The sequence below is a fragment of the Salmo salar genome, chromosome ssa13 (assembly GCF_905237065.1).
Source record: "Salmo salar chromosome ssa13, Ssal_v3.1, whole genome shotgun sequence".
NCBI classification, from domain to species: Eukaryota; Metazoa; Chordata; class Actinopteri; order Salmoniformes; family Salmonidae; genus Salmo; species Salmo salar.
The window spans coordinates 989,510-1,002,876 of NC_059454.1; the positions used below are offsets into that span (position 1 = coordinate 989,510).

The following is a 13,367-nucleotide window of genomic DNA, read 5'->3' on the forward strand; positions in this document are numbered from 1 at the left end:
TACCTAGTCAGTTATACAACAGAAAGGGGGATACCTAGTCAGTTATACAACAGAAAGGGAAAGGGGGGATGTCTAGTCAGTTATACAACAGAAAGGGAAAGGGGGGATACCTAGTCAGTTATACAACAGAAAGGGGGGATACCTAGTCAGTTATACAACAGAAAGGGGGGATACCTAGTCAGTTATACAACAGAAAGGGGGGATACCTAGTCAGTTATACAACAGAAAGGGAAAGGGGGGATACCTAGTCAGTTATACAACAGAAAGGGGGGATACCTAGTCAGTTATACAACAGAAAGGTAAAGGGGGATACCTAGTCAGTTATACAACAGAAAGGGGGGGATACCTAGTCAATTATACAACAGAAAGGGAAAGGGGGGATACCTAGTCAGTTATACAGCAAAGGGAAAGGGGGGATGCCTAGTCAGTTATACAACAGAAAGGGGAATACCTAGTCAGTTATACAACAGAAAGGGGGGGATACCTAGTCAGTTATACAACAGAAAGGGGGGGATACCTAGTCATTTATACAACAGAAAGGGGGGATACCTAGTCAGTTATACAACAGAAAGGGAAAGGGGGATACCTAGTCAGTTATACAACAGAAAGGGAAAGGGGGGATACCTAGTCAGTTATACAACAAAGGGAAAGGGGGGGATGCCTAGTCAGTTATACAACAAAAGGGGAATACCTAGTCAGTTATACAACAGAAAGTGGGGATACCTAGTCAGTTATACAACAGAAAGGGGGATACCTAGTCAATTATACAACAGAAAGGGAAAGGGGGGATACCTAGTCAGTCATACAACAAAGGGAAAGGGGGGATGCCTAGTCAGTTATACAACAGAAAGGGGAATACCTAGTCAGTTATACAACAGAATGGGGGGATACCTATTCAGTTATACAACAGAAAGCGGGGATACCTAGTCAGTTATACAACAGAAAGGGAAAGGGGGATTCTGTTGATGATTAGTTATTTGAGAAGGAGACAAGTCAAGACGCTGGACCGGGTGATTCAGTTTATAGTAAGGCAGTTTATTATGAGACAAAGATATTTGGCAAAGCGTGCACGGACTCCTTCGTTTAGCTCATAGGGAACTAGCAGAAGAGAGCCCCGAAACATAATGTACATCCAATTTATACAATGAAATAACAGTGTGTTGACGTTGAGTCTAGTAGGTCCGCTCTCCTGACTGGTCGATGAGTGGAGGGACGGTCCACTCTCCAGGTGGTGTCGACTTCCCATTGGCCCTTGGCAGTGTCCTTTGTCCTCGGAGTCCAACACACCTAAGTGTGTGTGTGTGTGTGTGTGTGTATTTCTGGTAATTCGTGTCTGGGTGCTTGCGATATTCATGGAATGTTGTTCTTTACACCAGTGGTCAGTTCGTGTGGCTAGGGCTTAAGTCAGCCATCTGTCTCTGGGTGTGGTCGTGATTGGTATCAGTTGGTCGCTCAATATGTCTCTGGAATTTTGTTGTGTGCTGTTGTGAAACATGTTGTGCAAATGCCCTCCTTATATATCATTAGGTAAAACGTTAGATTATCTTTATTACAATACCTAGTCAGTTATACAACAGAAAGGGGGGATACCTAGTCAGTTATACAACAGAAAGGGAAAGGGGGGATGTCTAGTCAGTTATACAACAGAAAGGGAAAGGGGGGATGTCTAGTCAGTTATACAACAGAAAGGGAAAGGGGGGATACCTAGTCAGTTATACAACAGAAAGGGGGGATACCTAGTCAGTTGTACAACAGAAAGGGAAAGGGGGGATACCTAGTCTGGTGGAGACTCTCCTTGTTGTGATGACTTCTGGGGTGGTAATGAGGTTGTGGTGTAGACTCTCCTTGTTGTGATGACTGTACTGGGGTTGTAATGGGGTAGTGGTGGAGACTCCTTGTTGTGATGACTGTACTGGGGTGGTAATGAGGTAGTGGTGGAGACTCTCCTTGTGATGACTGTACTGGGGTGGTATTGAGGTAGTGGTGGAGACTCTCCTTGTTGTGATGACTGTAGTGGGGTTGTAATGAGGTAGTGGTGGAGACTCTCCTTGTTGTGATGACTGTACTGGGGTTGTAATGAGGTAGTGGTGGAGACTCTCCTTGTTGTGATGACTGTAGTGGGGTTGTAATGAGGTATTGGTGGAGACTCTCCTTGTTGTGATGACTGTTCTGGGGTGGTAATGAGGTAGTGGTGTAGACTCTCCTTGTTGTGCTGACTCTACTGGGGTTGTAATGAGGTAGTGGTGGAGACTCTCCTTGTTGTGATGACTGTAGTGGTGGAGACTCTCCTTGTTGTGTTGACTGTAGTGGGGTTGTAATGAGGTAGTGGTGGAGACTACTTGTTGTGATGACTATACTGGGGTTGTAATTTTGTGGAGGCAAAACATAACACTTTTTCAGTCAGTCAGGGATTTCCTCAACAGGCACTCACTACACTCACTGTCTCGGTCTCTCTGTGTGTGTGTGTGTGTGTGTGTGTGTCTCTGTGTGTGTGTGTGTGTGTGTGTGTGTGTGTGTGTGTGTGTGTGCGTGTGTGTGTGTGTGCAGGCTGAGCAGTACTCGGGAGGCGTTGGCAGCATCAGAGAGAGAGATGGAACAACAGAGGAAGCAGCACTCTGTGACCGTAGACAAACTACTTCTGCAGACACACAACCTAGAGACCGCCCTGAAGACTGACCGCCTGGTTATCACTGAAGAGAGGTACACACACACACACACACACACACACACACACACACACACACACACACACACACACACACACACACACAACCTAGAGACCGCCCTGAAGACTGACCGCCTGGTTATCACTGAAGAGAGGTACACACACACAGACACACACACACACACACACACAACCTAGAGACCGCCCTGAAGACTGACCGGCTGGTTATTACTGAAGAGAGGTACACACACACACACACACACACACAAACACCCAGCCTAGAGACTGACCACCTGGTTGTAATCCATATTGTGATAATACCTCTCTGTGTTCCAGGAGGAAGCTAGCCCAGCTGCAGCACGCCTACACCTGTCTCTTTAAGGACTACGACTGCAAACTAAAGACTGAGGTGTGTGTGTGTGTGTGTGTGTGTGTGTGTGTGTGTGTGTGTGTGTGTGTGTGTGTGTGTGTGTGTGTGTTATACCTGCCTACACCTGTCTCTTTAAGGACTACGACTGCAAACTAAAGACTGAGGTGTGTGTGTGTGTGTGTGTGTGTGTGTGTGTGTGTGTGTGTGTGTGTGTGTGTGTGTGTGTGTGTGTGTGTGTATACCTGCCTACACCTGTCTCTTTAAGGACTATGACTGCAAACTAAAGACTGAGGTGTGTGTGTGTGTGTGTGTGTGTGTGTGTGTGTGTGTGTGTGTGTGTGTGTGTGTGTGTGTGTGTGTGTGTGTGTGTGTGTGTGTGTGTGTGTGTGTGTGTGTGTGTGTGTGTATATATACCTGCCTACACCTGTCTCTTTAAGGACTACAACTCCAAACTCAAGACTGAGGTGTGTGGCAGAAGGTGTGTGTGTGGCAGAAGGTGTGTGTGTGTGCAGAAGGTGTGTGTGTGTGTGTATACCTGCCTACACCTGTCTGTTTAAGGACTATGACTCCAAACTAAAGACTGAGGTGTGTGTGTGTGTGTGAGGGAGGAGACATGGTTGTTCGTCTGGAGGAAGCAGAGAGAGCGTTGGCTCTGAAACAGGACCTGATTGACAAGCTGAAGGAAGAGGTGGAGCAACACAGAGGATCTCTAGAAACCGTCCCTGTTCTCACCGCCCAGGTACACCCTCACACCTGTTCTCACCCCAGGTACTCTGTTTCAGCTGTCAGTCTAGCTGTATGGAGAAGGTGCTTTTATCCAAAGTCAACCTCCGTTCTCTACCCACTACCCTGGCATTACAGCCTCCGTTCTCTGTATTCTGTGACCTTCTTAATTTTGTAAATTGAAATAAAGTATTTAAAGTCCTGTCTGTCTGTCTTTTTTTCTGTCTTTTTTTCTTTCTTTTTTTCTTTCTTAGGCTGAGATCTACAAGGCGGACTTCCTAGCGGAGCGGGAGGCCAGAGAGAAGTTGAACCAGAGGAAGGAGGAGCTTCAGGACCAGCTGAACAGAGCGCTGGCAGAGATGGAGCGTCTGAAACAGGAGGAGGCGTCACGGTAACACACACCACACACAGCGCTGGCTGAGATGGAGCGTCTGAAACAGGAGGAGGCGTCACGGTAACACACACACACACACACTGGAATTTTTTATTTTTTTATTTCACCTTTATTTAACCAGGTAGGCCAGTTGAGAACAAGTTCTCATTTAAAACTGCGACCTGGCCAAGATGAAGCAAAGCAGTTCGACACATACAACAACACAGAGTTACACATGGAGTAAACAAACATACAGTCAATAATACAGTAGAAAAATAAGTCTATATACAATGTGAGCAAATGAGGTGAGATAAGGGAGGTAAAGGCAATAAATAGGCCATGGTGGTGAAGTAAATACAATATAGCAATTAAACACTGGAATGGTAGCTTTCACAGTAGATGAGTGTGCAAAGGGCAAAATAAATAAATAAATACAGTATGGGGATGAGGTAGTTGGATGGGCTGTTTACAGATAGCTATGTACAGCTGCAGTGATCTGTGAGCTGCTCTGACAGCTGGTGCTTAAAGCTAGTGAGGTAGATATGAGTCTCCAGCTTCAGAGATTTTTGCAGTTCGTTCCAGTCATTGGCAGCAGAGAACTGGAAGGAGAGGCGGCCAAAGGAGGAATTGGCTTTGGGGGTGACAAGTGAGATATACTGTGAGTCGGGAAAAGTATTTGATCCCCCTGCTGATTTTGTATGTTTGCCCACTGACAAAGAAATGATCAGTCTATAATTTTAATGGTAGGTTTATTTGAACAGTGAGAGACAGAATAACAACAAAAAATCCCGAAAAAGCATGTCAAAAATGTTATAAATTGATTTGCATTTTAATGAGGGAAATAAGTATTTGACCCCCCTCTCAATCAGAAAGATTTCTTGCCTCCCAGGTGTCTTTTATACAGGTAACGAGCTGAGATAACGAGATTTGTCAGTGGGCAAACGTACAAAATCAGCAGGGGATCAAATACTTTTTTCCTTCACTGTACTTGCTGGACCAGCGAGCAGAGATAAGGTGGGACTTTACCTAGCAGGGTCTTGTAGATGAACCTGTAGCCAGTGGGTTTGGCGACGAGTATGAAGCGAGGGCCAGCCAACGAGAGCGTACAGGTCGCAGTGGTGGGTAGTGTATGGGGCTTTGGTGACAAAACGGATGGCACTGTGAGACTGCATCCAATTTGTTGAGTGTTGGAGGCTATTTTGTAAATGACATCGCCGAAGTCGAGGATCGGGTAGGATGGTCAGTTTTACGACGGTATGTTTGAATGGGATGTGTGGATTCAAATGAAGTATTTAATGTGTGTGTGTTGTTTGTTTGTTTGTTTCAGGGCTCGGATGGAGAAGATGCAGCAGAGACACCTGGAGGTCTTCAGACCACCACGACCCCACATCACCCCACAACCAGGTACACATCACCCCCACAACCAGGTACACATCACCCCCACAACCAGGTACACATCACCCCCCACAACCAGGTACACATCACCCCCCACAACCAGGTACACATCACCCCCCACAACCAGGTACACATCACCCCCCACAACCAGGTACACATCACCCCCACAACCAGGTACACATCACTCCCACAACCAGGTACACATCAGCCTCCCACAACCAGGTACACATCACTCCCACAACCAGGTACACATCACCCCCACAACCAGGTACACATATCACCCCCACAACCAGGTACACATATCACCCCACAACCAGGTACACATATCACCCCCACAACCAGGTACACATATCACCCCCACAACCAGGTACACATATCACCCCCACAACCAGGTACACATATCACCCCCACAACCAGGTACACATATCACCCCCACAACCAGGTACACATATCACCCCCACAACCAGGTACACACATCAGCCCCACCACCAGGTACACATCACCCCCACAACCAGGTACACAATCACCCCCACAACCAGGTACAGCATGTGAGCAGAGTTGAGCTGTTGGAAATCCCACTCATCTCTCATGGAGCCACGTCCAACCACTCCGCTCCTGTTCATTAAAATCACCATTTAACCAACACCTTTTTTCTGACTACCTGGACCTTCCAATTGGTTATGAAGTATTGAAACCAAACCATATGATTTGAATGAGAAGTATTACAATCAATATAAAATGGTGACTGTAAGAATAGCTCATCATTCCAAATAGACTACATGTCATATTAAACAGCATATTAACACTCTGAATAGGATACATGTCATATTAACACTCTGAATAGGATACATCATATTAAACAGCATATTAACACTCTGAATAGGATACATGTCATATTAAACAGCATATCAACACTCTGAATAGGATACATGTCATATTAACACTCTGAATAGGATACATGTCATATTAAACAGTATATTAACACTCTGAATAGGATACATGTCATATTAAACAGCATATTAACACTCTGAATAGGATACATGTCATATTATACAGCATATTAACACTCTGAATAGGATACATGTCATATTAACACTCTGAATAGGATACATGTCATATTAAACAGCATATTAACACTGAATAGGATACATGTCATATTAACACTCTGAATAGGATACATGTCATATTAACACTCTGAATAGGATACATGTCATATTAAACAGCATATTAACACTCTGAATAGACTACATGTCATATTAAACAGCATATTAACACTCTGAATAGGATACATGTCATAGTAAACAACAGCATATTAACACTCTGAATAGGATACATGTCATATTAAACAGCATATAAACACTCTGAATAGGATACATGGCATATTAAACAGCATATTAACACTCTGAATAGGATACATGTCATATTAACACTCTGAATAGACTACATGTCATATTAACACTCTGAAAAGGATACATGTCATATTAACACTCTGAATAGACTACATGTCATATTAACACTCGGAATAGGATACATGTCATATTAAACAGCATATTAACACTCTGAATAGGATACATGTCATATTAACACTCTGAATAGGATACATGGCATAGTAAACAGCATATTAACACTCTGAATAGGATACATGTCATATTAACACTCTGAATAGGATACATGTCATATTAAACAGCATATTAACACTCTGAATAGGATACATGTCATATTAAACAGCATATCAACACTCTGAATAGGCTACATGTCATATTAACACTCTGAATCGGATACATGTCATAGTAAACAGCATATTAACACTCTGAATAGTATACATGTCATATTAAACAGTATATTAACACTCTAAATAGGTCAGGAGACAGACAAGGAGTCTAAGAAGGAACTAAATGAATTATTTAGGCTATATTATTTCAGTTGTTTCAAGGCTGTAGTCTACAAAGAAATACATTGTGAAGCATTAGGGAGTGAGACACAATAGGCTGGTAGGGAGATAAAGCTCTCAGCATTTAAACAACATTTACTTGGATTAAAATCATTATAGTCTATACGTTGTGCATATAGGCTGTGACTTACATAGAATTAAATACAAATTAAACAAAAAAGGCCTTATTAGGGTCTTTCATTACATTCTTTTTTATAGATTTTTAGAAACAGGAGTTTGGCCACTCTGGGGCTTCAGACTCATGTGATGGTACCTGGAGAGACGGCCAGTGTCTTCAGACTCGTGATGGTACCTGGAGAGACGGCCAGTGTCTTCAAACTCATGTGATGGTACCTGGAGAGACGGCCACTCTGGGGCTTCAGGCTCATGTGATGGTACCTGGAGAGACGACCAGTCTGGGGCTTCAGGCTCATGTGATGGTACCTGGAGAGACCACCAGTCTGGGGCTTCAGGCTCATGTGATGGTACCTGGAGAGACGGCCACTCTGGGGCTTCAGGCTCATGTGATGGTACCTGGAGAGACGGTCATTGGTGTTTGTTCTTCACTGGTTGCCCTTTTCTTGTGGCAACAGGTCACAAATATTGCTGCTGTGATGGAACACTGTGGTATTTCCCCCAATCGATATGGGAGTTTTCGAAAACAACTCCAGTTTTGGAATTCTTGGTGGATCTGTGTAATCTGAGGGAAATATGTGTCTCTAATATGGTCCTACATTTGTCAGGAGGTTAGGAAGTGCAGCTCAGTTTCCATCTCATGTTGTGGGCAGTGTGCACAGCCTGCCAGGTCTGCCTACGGCGGCCTTTCTCAATAGCAAGGCTATGCTCACTGAGTCTGTACATAGTCAAAGCTTTCCTTAAGTTTGAGTCACAGTGGTCAGTTATTCTGCCAATGTGTACTCTCTGTTTAGTGCCAGATAGCTAGCTAGCTCTCGCTCATAGTAAATAATACAACTAAAGAAAAATGTATAAAACAACAATAAAATGGTAACAGTCAATATTAGAAATATAATAAACATAAAAGACTAAACATAAGTCAGTTATTGCTTACTATGCAGATGTTATTATCCAGTGTCCCTCGGGCTATGTTGCTCCTTCGCCCATGAGTACTTTTTTTCCTTTGGCTTCAATAAGTTACTATTTGTAATTATTTTTTACATCTTAGTCATTTAGCAGACGCTCTTATCCAGAGCGACTTACAGTAGTGAATGCATACATTTAATTTAATTTCATGCATTTAAATTTTTTTGTACTGGCCCCCTGTGGAAATCGAACCCACAACCCTGGCGTTGCAAACACCATGCTCTACCAACTGAGCCACAGGGAAGACTAATAAATAAATGTAATAATGTAATAATAAATGTAGTAATCTCTGTCTCTCTGTCTCATATCCCCAGGGGAATACCTTTAACACTTCCTCGCGCAGCGTGGGATTGTCTGCAGAGGGAGTGGCCGGAGGCGGGGCTGAAGAGCTTCCTGACTACCGCTGTCCAAAGTGCCAGTACCAAGCCCCCCGACATGGACACCCTGCAGATACATGTCATGGACTGTATCCAGTAACACACACACACACACACACACACACACACACACACACACACACACACACACACACTGCAGATACATGTCATGGACTGTATCCAGTAAAACACACACACACACTGCAGATACATGTCATGGACTGTATCCAGTAACACACACACACACACACACACTGCAGATACATGTCATGGACTGTATCCAGTAAAACACACACACACACACACACACACACACACACACACACACACACACACACACACCTGCAGATACATGTCATGGACTGTATCCAGTAGCGCACGACACACACACACACACACACACACACACACACACACACACACTGCAGATACATGTCACACACCTATAAACACACACACTTAGACAGATATGGTGGGGGGGCTGAAACGAGAGTAGATCATCAGAATGATGACGTCATTGTCGTAGACCTCTCTCCTTCTCATCTCTCTCTCTCTACAGTCCTCCCCCACACTCACGCCTCCCTCCCCTCCATATCTCTCTCTCTCTCTCCCCATATCTCTCTCTCTCTCCCCATATCTCTCTCTCTCCCCCATATCAATCTCTCTCTATCAGTCTCTGTCTCTCTCTGTCTCTCTCTCTCTACAGTCCTCCCCCCACACTCACACCTCCCTCCCTCCATATCTCTCTCTCTCCCTCTCTCTCCCCATATCAATCTCTCTCTCTATCAGTCTCTCTCTCTCTCTCTCCCAATATCAATCAATCTCTCTCTCTCTCCACATCCCTCCTTCCTGCTGTCCTTCTCTCTCTCCACATCCCTCCTTCCTGCTATCCCTCTCTCTCTCTCTCTCTCTACATCCCTCCTTCCTGCTCTCTCTCTCTCTCTCTCTCTCTCTCTCTCTCTCTCTCTCTCTCTCTCTCTCTCTCTCTCTCTCTCTCTCTCTCTCTCTCTCTCTCTCTCTCTCTCTCTCTCTCTCTCTCTCTCTCTCTCTCTCTCTCTCTCTCTCTCTCTCTCTCTCTCCCACATCCCTCCTTCCTGCTATCACTCTCAGACTGAAAGTGTAAATGAGTCTTCTTGACCTCCAACACCTTGACCCTGTGTACCAGGGGTGTATTCATTACGGAAACCGTTTAAGAACCAAACTGAAGCAAAAAGAGCAAAACAAGAGTTTCTATTGGACAAATTCCCGGTAGGTCCCTCCCCCGTTTTTTGTTCTGTTTGCTTCAGGTTAGGAAACGTTTCGCAACATATTGAATACCGCCCCGTGGTGTCTGTCAGAATGTGAGCGTATGGTAATTAACCATGGCCATTTGTGTTAATATTGTCTGTAATTCTAGATCTTTCAAGTACAGAGTGTTTTAAATTGTTGTATTGGAGACGTAATAAATATATAAATATTGACATATCACAAAGTTTCGGAAGGTTTTAATTAATATGTTTAGTTTCCTGCTTTACCTGAGCTGAGTGCATGATGGGACACTGGGATGAGACCAAATCCTCATTTCCACAGAAAGATATAACCATGTTTTTCCTGTATTTAGTATGTGGTTTAATCCAAAATATACAAATAAAATCTAGAAGAGAAAGTGAGGTGGTTGATTAAACAATGTGAAAGGATATTTCTGACACCAGTGATGGGGGGAAAAACTCAGGATTTCTAAACCCTTTGGAGGTTTCACCAACCCCCAAAAAACAAACGGTTTATTACTCTGAGCTTTGAACACAGTGACATCTGCTGGTTAGAATGAAATATTATCGTGTTTATTTATTTAGATTCGATGGAAAGGTGTCAGCGTTGGCAATCTAAATGTCGTTAGACTGCGGGGCGGTTCGCATTCTACATCCTGTTTACCCTTTTTTTGGCTCCAGGTTCACTATTTGTTTTCCCAAACTCTGCATCCGTGCTATTATTTAGGATGCGGAAGACAAATGATCATAGGCTCAACTAAATAAAACTCATTATTTGAACAATGATGGGAAAACCTTCGTTTCACAGGAAATCTTTTTTTCAACCATTGCCAGGAATCGATCTTGCTGTCTGATCCCAAATCACGACCCTACCTGCTGAGCTACAGTTCAGGTGCTATAAACAAAATACATTTAATTAAATTAATAAATTAGGTGTCCGGGAGAGGTTCGGTGTTTGAAAACACTGGCATCACGGCCCAATCAGCAGGATCTGGCATAGACCAAATTATTTTCCGATCATTTTTTCATTCAGTTCCACTGTTCCTACCAGCAAAATAAAGTTCTGAACCAGTATGAACCAAAAAATAACGGTTTATATCGTTCCTTTCTGAACCTCTGAAATCGTTTATTTTGTTTTACATTTAGCTTGACATGAAATTACTTCACCAATGGATAGAGCAGCGGGCAAGCTATGTACATGCATTGAACAGACTACCTGACGCTGGACCGGGGCTGCCTGACGCCGGACCGGGGCTGCCTGACGCCGGACCGGGGCTGCCTGACGCCGGACCGGGGCTGCCTGACGCCGGACCGGGGCTGCCTGACGCCGGACCGGAGCTACCTAGAACATGACTCCGTTCCATTACATTATACATAATGCCGCCTAGAGTTTGAGAGCTAGACCAGATTCAGTGGGCAAATGCTCACCTTTGATGGCCACTGGCATGCTGGAGAAGTGTACTCTTCACGGATGAATCCCGATTTCAACTGTACCTTGGCAGATGGCAGACCAGTGTGTATGGCGTCCTGTGAGCGATCTGATGTCAAATTTGAGCCAGGTTTGACTTTGTTTAAACTCATTGAAATTTTGCAAATTGTTAATGTCACCCGGAAGCAAGTTCCAGAGTTGTACTCCTTTCACAGAGAAGGTTGACTGAGCAAGTGCTGTCCTGCACATTGTAATTCTACAGTTACCGTTAGTGCATGTTTATCAAACTTAAGTTGAGTCTAAAATGATTCCGAAATATTTGGAATCTGCTTGATTTGCTCTCCTTTGATCATTATGTTGAGTGATTCTAACATTGGCAGTTTTTTGGAGGAAAAACAAAACAGAGGTCTTCTTGATATGTCAATGTCAAGCAATGTGTTATCAAGCTATTTTACAAGTGAAACCATATGTTGTGTCAACACATCAGTAAATGCAAGACATGTTTTTCCTGCCGCATAAACTACGGTGTCATCAGCATACATCTGGATACTAGCTCCTGGACATACCTCGGGGAAGATCATCTATGTATAAACTAAAAGAAGCGGGCCAAGAACCGATCCTTGTGGGACACCCGTTCTGCTTTCACATTGCCTTTGTCCAATAAACGTTTAAAACGATCAGAAAACAGTTAGCTTTTTGAGTGTTTTACATCCAAAACCAAATTGCTGTGAATGCAAGAATTGATTGTCCTCCAAGTAGGCTATTAATTGCGCTGCAACAACTTTCTTCGGTACCTTTGATAGAATTGGGAGAATGCTAATCGGCCTATAGCTATATGCCTGTCGCTCTTGCTGCTGGTGAATCTCTGATCCACCTCTACACAGATGACACCATTCTGTATACTTCTGGCCCTTCTTTGGACACTGTGTTAACAACCCTCCAGACGAGCTTCAATGCCATACAATTCTCCTTCCGTGGTTTCCAACTGCTCCTAAATACAAGTAAAACTAAATGCATGCTCTTCAACCGATCGCTGCCTGCAACTGCCCGTCTGTCCAGCATCACTTCTCTGGACGGTTCTGACTTAGAATTTGTGGACAACTACAAATACCTATGTCTGGTTAGACTGTAAACTCTCCTTCCAGACTCACATCAATCATCTCCAATCCAAAGTTAAATCTAGAATTGGCTTCCTATTTCGCAACAAAGCATCCCTTCACTCATGCTGCCAAACTTACCCTCGTAAAACTGACCATCCTACCAATCCTCGACTTCGGCGACGTCATTTACAAAATAGCCTCCAATACCCTACTCAACAAGCTGGATGCAGTCTATCACAGTGCCATCCGTTTTGTCACCAAAGCCCCATATACTACCCACCACTGCGACCTGTACGCTCTCGTTGGCTGGCCTTCGCTTCATAATCGTCGCCAAACACATTGGCTCCAGGTCATCTACAAGACCCTGCTAGGTAAAGTCCCACCTTATCTCCGCTCACTGGTCACCATAGCAGCACCCACCTGTAGCACGCGCTCCAGCAGGTATATCTCTCTGGTCACCCCTAAAGCCAACTCCTTTGGTCGTCTCTCCTTCCAGTTCTCTGCTGCCAATGACTGGAACGAACTACAAAAATCTCTGAACTGGAAACACTTATCTCCCTCACTAGCTTTAAGCACCAGCTATCTGAACAGCTCCCAGATCACTGCACCTGCACATAGCCCATCTATAATTTAGCCCAAACTACTACCTCTTCCCCT

The 13,367-nt window shown here is 44.1% G+C and overlaps 1 protein-coding gene across 1 annotated transcript in view; it reads left to right on the forward strand.

The window, feature by feature from the left end:
* The window catches only part of LOC106590733 (inhibitor of nuclear factor kappa B kinase regulatory subunit gamma), a 90,418-nt gene extending 81,329 nt beyond the window's left edge, over positions 1 to 9,089 (forward strand). Inside the window, 7 exon segments of the mRNA XM_045692797.1 lie at positions 2,548 to 2,700; positions 3,002 to 3,074; positions 3,640 to 3,774; positions 4,013 to 4,149; positions 5,459 to 5,535; positions 8,873 to 8,985; positions 8,987 to 9,089. Of these exon segments, the coding sequence (XP_045548753.1) occupies positions 2,548 to 2,700; positions 3,002 to 3,074; positions 3,640 to 3,774; positions 4,013 to 4,149; positions 5,459 to 5,535; positions 8,873 to 8,985; positions 8,987 to 9,034 (736 nt within the window). The 3' untranslated portion in view covers positions 9,035 to 9,089.
* Positions 9,090 to 13,367: the final 4,278 nt, after the last annotated feature.